The sequence below is a fragment of the Pleurodeles waltl genome, chromosome 4_2 (genome assembly GCF_031143425.1).
Source record: "Pleurodeles waltl isolate 20211129_DDA chromosome 4_2, aPleWal1.hap1.20221129, whole genome shotgun sequence".
Classification (NCBI taxonomy): Eukaryota; Metazoa; Chordata; class Amphibia; order Caudata; family Salamandridae; genus Pleurodeles; species Pleurodeles waltl.
The window spans coordinates 656,439,503-656,451,523 of NC_090443.1; the positions used below are offsets into that span (position 1 = coordinate 656,439,503).

Consider the following 12,021-nt stretch of genomic DNA (forward strand, 5'->3'; position numbering starts at 1 on the left):
ACTGCTCTGGTCCCAAGATGCAATGATATGAGTCAGTTGTGTTGGTTCTGACTTATGCAGTAGCAGTGTTGCACCAGTTCTGCTCCACGCAACAGCAGCAATGTGTTGGTGCTGCTCCTTTAGCAGAGGATGTTTCAGTTCCGCTGGAGCAAACACCTTAGGCCCACTTCAAAGGATCATGGTCTGGGTTGGCACTGTTTGGCAGGACAGACTCACAGAGGATAGAGTCCAGGTGCAGAAGCAGAATGGTTGGACGTCTTTTATGCCCCTGTGACTTCAGATCAGGAGGACTAGCCCTTGGAGTCACTCTGGGTTCTGTGGTGGAGAGATACAGGTCTAGTCCTGCTCACTCCCAAGCAAGAGGGCAGCTCACACAGGTCAGCACAGTAAAGCAGGAGTCCAACAAAACGGCAGTCAAGCAGAGTCGAAGGCCTCCAGTAACACAGCAGTCCTTCTTCCTGACAGGTCCAGAAGTCTACTGAAGTTATGGTGTCAGAGGTCCAGTACTTATCCCCAGTTGGGCCTTTGAAGTGGGGGAGACTTCACATACATGACTTTGAAGTGCACAGAGTCCTTGCCCTTCCTGCCCTGGCTACAGGGGGTTATGCAGTCCTTTGTGTGTGGACAGACAGGCCTGTCCAGTTGTAAGGGAGGCTGTGACCAGCTTCTCTATCCCATCTTGCCCAGGATTTGTGTCTGTCTAGGTGGAGTACACAAAGCCCAGCTATCACCCTCAACCGTGAGATGTGAGCAGACAGGCAGCAGGCACAAAATGGCTAAAAGAAAGATAATCCAATCTTCTAAAAGTGGTATTTTCAGAATTGCAATTTACAATCCAACTTCAGCATAAGTTGTAATTCTAAATTGTGATTCCAGAGACACCAAACTTGGAAAATCTATCTCTTCTCAATTAGAAGTTATACTTATAAATGTTATCCTATGGGAGAGAGGAACATTGCCATAGTGAAAAATGAATTTAATTGTTTTTCACTACCAGGACATTTACAACTCAATAGTTCATGTCCAACTATGCCATTGGGGCTGCCTACGGGCTAACAAGCTATGGTGTCTTATATGTATGAAGGAGAAGGTTTGGGCCTGGTCAAAGGTTTATTAGTCCAAGTTGACATGGCAGCTTAAAACTGCACACACAGACCTTGCAATGGCAGGCCTGAGACATGTTTAAAGGTCTGTTTAAGTGGGTGGCGCAATCAGCACTGCCGGTCCACTAGTAGCATTTAATTTACCAGCCACCTGCAGTGCACTTTACTTGAGAATTATAAGTAAATTACATACGTAATTTGGGGATAAGCCAATGTCACCACGTTTAAGGGAAATCGCACAGACACTATAGAACTGGGCAGCAGTGGTAAAGTATGCAGAATCCTACGGCCAGAAAAAACAGACGGTCTGAAGGCAAAAAGTAAGGGGAAATCACACCAAGGATGCCAGTCTAACTTCTAGCTGTTTTCTATTGCAAGTGTAGGCGTACACAAACTTTAAACGTTTCCTACTTTGGATGTGGCTGTACAGGAAAGTACACATACAAAGTTGGAAAAATTTGGAGAAATAAAAAAGCTTTCCTTTTTTACTGCTACCTTAAAGCACAAAACCCTGTCTACTAGTGTTAGTAGATAAGGCTTTGTATAAAAAACCATGGATGGCAGTATGGCAACACCAATGTATCACCTGTGGAAAGCCCCCCTTTCTCAAAGTAATGGAAAGCAGCAAAAACACTTCTACTTGTTACTTTCAGGAAATGTTCTGGAGCAAAATAAGTTTTGTCAGGAAAAGGAAATTGCAAATACATTTTTTGCCCCTTTTGTTTCACTTTTTGGACGCAAATCATACACAAGATGTTATACAATTCTCCCTAACGTTTCTACTGTTTACATTCGGAAGTTATGGATGTTCGTTTGGTGGGCATCTAGATCGGCAAGCATTATCCAAAGTGTTGACCTTATACTACGCATATCTAAATTCAATATTGTTTTTTCCAAAGAAAGTATTAACGAGGAGGAAATGGCAGCCCAGTATGAAGTACACATTTGATGAAGACTTTGACCCACATGTCCCTTATTTTGAGATTCAGTAGGATGAAGATTATTCTTTTGCTTCTTGCTTTTGAACTTTGTTCACAAGAAGCTATACGTGGGGGGAATAATATTACGAAATAAAAATGTGCTAGCTCCTCACCTGATGGCAAGCTCTTATTTCTCATTTGTGCGATTCAGTAGGCTATTTTGCAAAGTGGACTGGTTCAAGCAGGTGCAATTTTCTCTGCGTACCTGTCTCCTGTGTTGCCAAATCTTTGCATGACCTTAAACACAAATTTTGCCCACTCGTTTCATTTTCATGCAAGATACTGGAAAGGGAAGCTTGCAATTGTTCATGTCATTTTGGTTTTGAATTGTGTATGCCAGTCATCAGTAAACTGTGCATGTTTGTTATTCATGTACCTGTGAACATTGTCTTCATGTGCGTATGTACGTTCACATTTATTCAAAATGTCAGTTAATTTGGAATTTAAAACTAAAGATTGGACCCTGTTGTTTTCTCCTTTCGAGCGCCTCGATGTTACATCCTTGGCATTCTGCACTTATCTCTTTTAAGTAAAATCAAAAATTCAATGATGTCTCATGAAAATCAAAATTCGCACTCTTTTTATTTTTTTAAATATATCAAAACACGTAAATATGGTACTTTTCATATTATAAATGTATTTGCAAAGCACCAGTTTTTGCTTTCACAAAATAATGATTGTGATACATGTGTAGAAATTGAGTGAAAACATTACATTTCTATCTGGATGCAGTATAAAATCAGTAGTTTTCTTACATTAAAAGTAAAAAATCTAAATATTTAAAACTGATTATAAAATTGCAATGAATCGAGTTAAACATTGAAAAGGAAAGGCATTCTAACATAGAGTTGGTAGGAGTTTAATTTTTCAAATGAATAAATATCATTTCTTTTAATTTACTTTTAAAAAAGTCAATTTCGTCTATTCATAATATAGAGTATATTTTAAACATGTACTAACTTCCACTTTTCTTGACTTCACAGCTCCTCTGCTCAATTATTGCAGGTTTGCTGCATTATTTCTTCTTGGCAGCATTTGCATGGATGTGCATCGAAGGAATACATCTCTACCTTATTGTTGTTGGGGTTATATACAACAAAGGGTTCTTACACAAGAACTTTTATATATTTGGCTACTGCAGTCCTGCTGTTGTTGTTGGAATATCAGCAATTTTGGGATATAGATATTATGGCGCTGATAACATGTAAGTTATTTATGCCATTATTTCACTTTTGTAAATTAGATAATCTGCCACATAACCATCAATTTACATATTCAGACCACAGGGCAGATCATTAGGGATTTCAGATTTTATGACGACCTTATCTTAAAATCCTTTAATTTAAAGGTGGGTGATCCCTTTTAGATTGAAATACAAAAACCAAGTTAGCAAATAAAAGGTTTCCTCTTATTTTCAGTGTTCTAACACGTTTTACAGATGTATTTAATGACTATAAGAACACCTGCATAAACCCAGTAGATTGATAGAGTGACTAGTATAACCCATCTGATCCAACATATCAATGTTTGTCTTTGATGATTTAAAGCAGTTTGAGAGGATTATATTCTCTAGTAGCATCATGCTTTATAATCTCTCAGCTGTGGCTCATGCCTGACACCATCACTCCGATAACCCATCTGATCCAACATATCAATGTTTGTCTTTCATGATTTAAAGCAGTTTGTTTGAGAGGATTGAATTCTCTAGTAGCATCATGCTTTATAGTCTCTCAGCTGTGGCTCATGCCTGACACCATCACTCCGAGGTCTTACTGAACCACTTTTCTACATGGTGCCAAAGATTCAGAGCAGGGCAGACCTGGTTTTCTTGCCTACCCTGAGTGCAACCTCCCTGCGCAAACCTCAGGATATTGTCCTGGCCCTCCACTAGTTGAGAAATTGACTAACGGCCTTATAATGAGATTGGCAGCCCAAGGGCCGAAAGCCCCTCATGGCGGTCAGACTACTGCAGCTGTGGCAGTCCACCCACAACATTACAAGATAGGCGAATGGACCCACCTACAGACTGCCGCTCCACCAGGATCAAAGATCCCAATGGGCTGATAGCAGTGTTGGTTGCGGCGCTTAGCTCAGCGGCTGATAACAACCTTGTTCTCTGCCAGCCTTTTCATGATGGTTTCCCAACTGTGAAAAGGCTGGTGGAGAACAAGTGCAGGGGGCCATAGGAGTGCCCCTGCACTACCCATGCTAATAGCATGGACAGTGCAGCGTCCCCCTGCCCAACACCATTGAAATGTGCACTGTCTACTGTGCAAACAGTGGGCAGTTCAAGGGTGATGGTGCACCCTGCATGTGGCAGCATTGCCACCAGCTCTGTTATGAGCCAGGAACAATGCTGATGCACTTTTCCCCCTTGGCTGACAGGTGGGAACTTTTCCTCCCACCCCTGAGCCCGGTGGGAAAGTTGTAATAGGTCGAATAAGGAGACCTCCATGTCTGCTGTGGTCTCCTCACCATGGAGCAGGCGGGCCGATACTTGGCCTGTCAGCCTCGCAATGGGGACCTAAGTCTAAGTTCCACCATTTTCCAGGTACTGGAACAGTTCTTCATGGCCAGTCCTCCAGCACCTAGCTCAGAATTCAGAATACACGGCACCAGGTCTCTCTCAAGACAGTCCTCATGTAGGATCCGGTACCATACATTTTCAGCTGGTCACTCTTGGAGTCAGGAGTCTTTCTGTGTTTTGTATCCCTAAAGCAGACAAACAGGAGTCCAACCACTTTAACCTTGAAGGGCATTTTCAGTCCCTGGGTGTCTACTGGATTCAGGAATTCCAGAGTCCTTGAGTTATCTTCCAGCTAGAGTCATGAGTACTTTTCCAGCAGGGCTTTTTTCTTCAGGTGGAACTGCCTAGGTCCAGGGATGTTCTGGCAAGGTTACTGATTGGGATGACCGATTTATGCTGTTCACTACCCAGTGATTAGAGAAATGTTGATATTCAGCCCTAAATATTTTCTTGCATTCTTCCCACCTCCTTTTCAGCATTTTCTATGTGCCTCACTGCTAATTACCCAGGAGCTCCTGTTTCAAGATGCACATTCCCAGCTGCCACCAGACAAGTCTCTCTTCAACTCCTTAGCTAACCCCAGTTTAGATATGCTTGCTCCTAGTTCAACAGGGTCAAAACTGGTTCTATCCCCTAACACTTTCCTATCATTTCCGAGACAGAGCCAGGCCATTGTATTCTGACCCTGGGGCGTTACATCTCTCAACCAGGGATGTATATCAGCTGTGCAGATTAGATTAGGAGCAGAGGCAGCCTAAAGTAATTTTTTCTAAAGACACTTTTCCCCTCAAGTTATCAAAAATCTGATTTTACTATTAAATCATAGTTTGAAAATTAAGTAGGAAATAACTTTACTTAACAAAATGTAGGGCTTCGTGTACGTAGCATTTTGCACGTTGCAAACAGCGAATTGGGCCGTTTGCGACGTGCAAAATGCACTTTGGGATGTTCAGACCCATTTTTGCGATTTGGTAAACTATTTACCAAATCCCAAAAAGGCTTTGCGAGTCGCAATTAGGAAGGGGCGTTCCCTTCCTAATTGCGAGTGGCAGTCCCACCATGTATGACTGTTTTGTGACCGTGAATGCGGTCGCAAAACAATCGCAGTTAGCACCAGTTTCAAACTGGTGCTAACCCATTCTGAAACGGGAGGGGATCCCTATGGAACCCCTTCTCCTTTGTGAATGGAAGCGAAAAAAAAAAATCCTACGGACCTCTACTTGCTCTGAAAAAATGAAAAGGAAACTTTTAATTTTTTTGTTTTTGAAATGCATCTCGTTTTCCTTTAAGGAAAACGGGCTGCATTAAAAAAAAACTGCTTTATTTAAAAGCAGTCACGGACATGGTGGTCTGCTGTCTCCAGCAGGCCACCATCCCTGTGAGGGCGCCACTCCCAAGGGGGTCGCAAATTGCGACCTACATCATAAATATTCATGAGGTAGGGCATTTGCGACCCCCTTGAGAATAGTAAACAGTGTCATTGACACTGTTGAACATAAGGTTTTGCGACTCTGAAGATAGGAAATAAATATTTTTATCCTACGTAGACCTGTTCATGGAAAAGACTAGCAAATTCTAAACAGTGAAATAGCTTTCAGGTTTTATTCCACTGTAAGAGCACATTAACCCCCAATATATTCTGTGCCCTACTTTTATATGTTAGCACACTTTTCTGTGGACTTACAAGGCACACTATAGAAGTGACTCAAGCAAAAATATAGGTGTTTTTTAACATGGCAAATGCATTTTTTCTTGCCATTTAATACTGCAGTTCATTTAAACTAGAACCCACCCAAAGCACAGTTGTGCTCTTGTCATGCATATTTTTGTCATATGTCGGTAAATATAAACTTGAGTCCACATATTACATTTAAGTTTCACAATGTACGTAAGTTCTCCATGCCATGCACCATGGTCTCATTGGACAGTTAATTAGACCTGTTGAGTGAAACCAATTTTATCAATAACATTTTAAGGCCAGAGTACTCATGCTGGCACACTATTAGCACCTTGAATATTTGGGTTTACTCAGATTGTTTTTTAGTGCAGAATAACTCACATATGGCCATCAATACAGAACGATATGCAAACTTGTTTGCCCAGCTTTATTCCAACCTGGAGACATTCAAAATAAACGAATTAAACGTTTTACCTCGTGTTTAACAAGTATGATTGGGAGCATCCATTTATCACCCTTTGAATTTGAGAAAGAGCAGTCTCACTTAGAAAAGCCCTGCTTTAGCGTGCTCATGTGACCCTGGGCTTTTCTTTTCAGTGGTGTAGTCCAGGTACTGAAGTCTTAAGGCTGTGAAGGTCTCCGTGTGGGTTTAACTTGAGATACATTTTGAATCCCAAGGCATGCTGATGTGGCTATGCAACCCGTGAAGGCACTGAATGGCCTTGAAGTTTTGTTTATAAAAGGAACCTGTAAATATGTGCTTTTAGCAAAAAAATGCGAGCAGATATTTATTATAATCATTGTGGTATAATACAGGGAGTGCAGAATTATTAGGCAAATTAGTATTTTGACCACATCATCCTCTTTATGCATGTTGTCTTACTCCAAGCTGTATAGGCTCGAAAGCCTACTACCAATTAAGCATATTAGGGGATGTGCATCTCTGTAATGAGAAGGGGTGTGGTCTAATGGCATCAACACCCTATATCAGGTGTGCATAATTATTAGGCAACTTCCTTTCCTTTGGCAAAATGGGTCAAAAGAAGGACTTGACAGGCTCAGAAAAGTCAAAAATAGTGAGATATCTTGCAGAGGGATGCAGCACTCTTAAAATTGCAAAGCTTCTGAAGCGTGATCATCGAACAATCAAGCGTTTCATTCAAAATAGTCAACAGGGTCGCAAGAAGCGTGTGGAAAAACCAAGGCGCAAAATAACTGCCCATGAACTGAGAAAAGTCAAGCGTGCAGCTGCCACGATGCCACTTGCCACCAGTTTGGCCATATTTCAGAGCTGCAACATCACTGGAGTGCCCAAAAGCACAAGGTGTGCAATACTCAGAGACATGGCCAAGGTAAGAAAGGCTGAAAGATGACCACCACTGAACAAGACACACAAGCTGAAACGTCAAGACTGGGCCAAGAAATATCTCAAGACTGATTTTTCTAAGGTATTATGGACTGATGAAATGAGAGTGAGTCTTGATGGGCCAGATGGATGGGCCCGTGGCTGGATTGGTAAAGGGCAGAGAGCTCCAGTCCGACTCAGACGCCAGCAAGGTGGAGGTGGAGTACTGGTTTGGGCTGGTATCATCAAAGATGAGCTTGTGGGGCCTTTTCGGGTTGAGGATGGAGTCAAGCTCAACTCCCAGTCCTACTGCCAGTTCCTGGAAGACACCTTCTTCAAGCAGTGGTACAGGAAGAAGCCTGCATCCTTCAAGAAAAACATGATTTTCATGCAGGGCAATGCTCCATCACACGCGTCCAAGTACTCCACAGCGTGGCTGGCAAGAAAGGGTATAAAAGAAGGAAATCTAATGACATGGCCTCCTTGTTCACCTGATCTGAACCCCATTGAGAACCTGTGGTCCATCATCAAATGTGAGATTTACAAGGAGGGAAAACAGTACATCTCTCTGAACAGTGTCTGGGAGGCTGTGGTTGCTGCTGCACGCAATGTTGATGGTGAACAGATCAAAACACTGACAGAATCCATGGATGGCAGGCTTTTGAGTGTCCTTGCAAAGAAAGGTGGCTGTATTGGTCACTGATTTGTTTTTGTTTTGTTTTTGAATGTCAGAAATGTATATTTGTGAATGTTGAGATGTTATATTGGTTTCACTGGTAATAATAAATAATTGAAATGGGTATATATTTGTTTTTTGTTAAGTTGCCTAATAATTATGCACAGTAATAGTCACCTGCACACACAGATATCCCCCTAACGTAGCTAAAACTAAAAACAAACTAAAAACTACTTCCAAAAATATTCAGCTTTGATATTAATGAGTTTTTTGGGTTCATTGAGAACATGGTTGTTGTTCAATAATAAAATTAATCCTCAAAAATACAACTTGCCTAATAATTCTGCACTCCCTGTATGTTTTGCAGATGTTGGCTGAGCACAGAGAACAATTTTATTTGGAGTTTCATTGGACCAGCATGTTTAATAATTCTGGTAAGTTTCGGATTCATCTTGAGATTTGGGGTGCTGAAAGTGATTGTCTCTCTGATGACATAAGAGCCTATACCCATAGGAACACAAGTGATCATCCTTGACCAGAGCTCCCTATAGACAATACCCACGTCTACCCACCACCACCATTTTCCGAAGTAGCAGTACTGGTGAATTTTTATTTCGACAAAACGCATTTCTGGCAAAACTATGAAGAACAATTGCTTTCTAGATGGATACTCAGACATCGAGCTAAATTGGAGCTCCGTGGTCATTTAATTATTGACACTTATTCTACATGCTACATAGATCACAATAAGAATATAATTAGGCCACACGGTAGTAAATTCGTTTGCATTAATGGTTCTATCTTTTCATGTCTCTCTTCTGAGAGACAGAGGTTGGTGCAGCATTTATGGATTACAAGAAAAAGCATCTAGACGCGCCCGCCTCTCAAAATACCGCAGCAGGAGGTGCACATAGAGAGAACGTCAACAGGCTGATAATCTGCTCTGTCAAACGTTGCGTTTGCCTTAATCTTTTTTCTGTGATCAGACATCTTTGAAGATTAAACTGTCATCTATACGTTTTGTTCCACACTACATACCCTGTCATCTTCACAGCTATTTTAAGCTAAATTGCTCCATCAGAAACAAAAACCCACTATTTCGCGCGGGTAGACATTTGTGTATGGATGGCCCTGTTTCAGCGGAAGAGGGGCCTTTTTAATTCCATTCGAAGTCGTTTTAAGTTGAAATGCAGCTCTGTCTGTTGTAGGATGGTCGTTGAAAAAAATATGAAAAAGCCTTTTTCTCTACACTCTCTACACATCTAACCCATTTTCTAAAATCGGCGCGTTTCGTGCAGCCATTGGATCTTCAATTGCCCTTCAGATTTTCTGGACAAATAGCAGTAATCAGAAAACAACGGGAGGCATCAAAAAAGAAAGAACTGTAAAGTGCTCTGGGCTGATGTCATCGGAGATCAATTTCTGCTTTACAGGGCGTGTTTTTTAAAGTTTTCAGAAGATACATATATGATTCATGTCACTGACCCACCCTGACCTCTTAAGTGCAGTTGGAGATCCATCTCTGAAGTTGAAACTGAGTCGAAGTGCTCCTTGCATATAAAGTATTAAGCGTCGCAGCGCCTCCTTCAATATTTTGAGCTCAGCTCAGACCTGCCTCGTAGATGATGGCATGGCCCATTAAGACCCCTATCTCGGTAGGTGCATTTTATCGACCGTGGGAGACTAAATGCCCGATTACTCCTTGAAGGATTTTTTTCGATATGAACCGATTTGATGCAATATGTAGCCCCAGTTTCCCTAAATTACTTGGTGGCACACTCTGCACACTTTAAATACAACAAATTGAAACATATTATTGCCTGGACAATCTGGAGACTTCACAGAGTGCACAACGAACGCACTGTACACATACACAAGTACATATTCTTTGTGGCATTGGCTCTGAAAAAATGTTGCCATTCGTTCATGGCTGTCATGCAGACACCATGTCCTCCATCCTAGTAAGAATTCAATATACACAACGCACAACTTTTCTTTCACACTGCAGTATTAGTGTAGTGCATTAGTCACACACTGCTAAGGCATTCTTTAGCTTCACTGTTAGACTTTTCATCCTTGGCATGGTCTCCCTTAACTTTTTGCTTGTTTCCCAGGCTGCTGATCTGTGCTGGACTCTGTTTTTGCTGTTTTTGTTACTCTGGACACTTTACCACTGCTAAACAGCGCTAAAGTGCAAGTGCTCCTTTTGGAAATGGCCCTTCTGCAGGGTTATCCCCAGACTTTTTGCCTTCCTCCTTCTCTTTTTCTGACCTCATTTTTGTTGGTTTTTAGACTCTGCGCACTTTACCACTGCTAACCAGTGCTAAAGTGCATATGCTCTCTCCTTTTAAACATGGTAACATTGGATCATACCCAATTGGACTATTTAATTTACCTATAAGTCCCTAGTAAGGTGCACTGTACGTGCCCAGGGCCTGTAGATTAAATGCTACTAGTGGGCCTGCAGCACTGGTTGTGCTACCCACTTAAGTAGCCCCTCAACCTTGTCTCAGGCCTGCCATTGCAAGGCCTGTGTGTGCAGTTTCATTGTCACTTCGACTTGGCATTTAAAAGTACTTGCCAAGCCTAAAACTCTCCATTTTCTACATATAAGTCACCCCTAAGGTGTGCCCTAGGTAACCCCTAAAGCAGGGTACTGTGTGGGTAAAAGGCAGGACATGTACCAGTGTAGTTTACATGTCCTGGTTGTGTAAAACCCCTAAATTTGTTTTTACACTACTGTGAGGCCTGCTCCCTTCATAGGCTAGCACTGGGGCTGCCCTCATACATTGTTGAAGTGGTAGCTGATGATCTGAAAGGAGTAGGAAGGTCATATTTAGTATGGCCAGAATGGTAATGCAAAATCCTGCTGACTGGTGAAGTTGGATTTAATATTATTATTTTAGAAATGCCACTTTTAGAAAGTGAGCATTTCTCTGCACTTAAATCTTTCTGTGCCTTACAATCCACGTCTGGCTAGGTTTAGTTGACAGCTCCTTGTGCATTCACTCAGACACACCCCAAACACAGGTTACTCAGCCTCACTTGCATACATCTGCATTTTGAATGGGTCTTCCTGGGCTGGGAAGGTGGAGGGCCTGCTCTCACACAAAGGACTGCCACACCCCCTACTGGGACCCTGGCAGACAGGATTGAAGTGAAAGGGGACCTGGTGCACTTCTAAGCCACTCTTTGAAGTCTCCCCCACTTCAAAGGAACATTTGGGTATAAAACAGGGCCTCTGCCCTACCACCTCAGACACTTCCTGGAGAAGAAATCTGAACCAGAACCTGCACCCTGATAAGAATAACTGCCTGGCTGCCTAAAGGACTCACCTGACTGCTTTCTACAGAGGACTGCTGCCTTGCTGTTGCCCTGCTGTCTTGCTGCCCTCTTGCGTTGCTGCAGAAGTGCTCTCCAAGGGCTTGGATTGAGCTTGCCTCCTGTTCTCTGAGGTCTCAGGACCAAAAAGACTTCTTTCATGCAACTTGACTCCTTGTGCGGTGAAAAATTCAACGCACAGCTTGTGCCGCGGTGAAAAATTCACTGCACGCCGACGCGGGACGCCGCCGCTCGACTTCGCAAGGAAAAGATCGACACAGTGCCTGCGCTGCGACTGAAACTTTGATGCACGGCCCACCAGATCGACGCACAGCCGACCTGGAACGATGCCGCCCAACTCCCAGAGGGGAAATCGACGCAGCGCCTGCTG

At 42.5% G+C, this 12,021-nt stretch overlaps 1 protein-coding gene and 1 long non-coding RNA gene across 4 annotated transcripts in view; one reads left to right on the forward strand and one right to left on the reverse strand.

The window, feature by feature from the left end:
• ADGRL4 (adhesion G protein-coupled receptor L4) overlaps positions 1–12,021 on the forward strand; it is a 918,866-nt gene that overhangs the window by 839,261 nt on the left and 67,584 nt on the right. For all 3 annotated transcript variants that reach the window (XM_069232213.1, XM_069232212.1, XM_069232214.1), the window contains 2 exons: positions 3,067–3,287; positions 8,677–8,743. In XM_069232213.1, the coding sequence (XP_069088314.1) occupies positions 3,067–3,287; positions 8,677–8,743 (288 nt within the window). The remainder of the gene's footprint in view (positions 1–3,066; positions 3,288–8,676; positions 8,744–12,021) is intronic.
• LOC138293159 (uncharacterized) overlaps positions 1–12,021 on the reverse strand; it is a 195,319-nt gene that overhangs the window by 77,280 nt on the left and 106,018 nt on the right. The window lies entirely within an intron of this gene.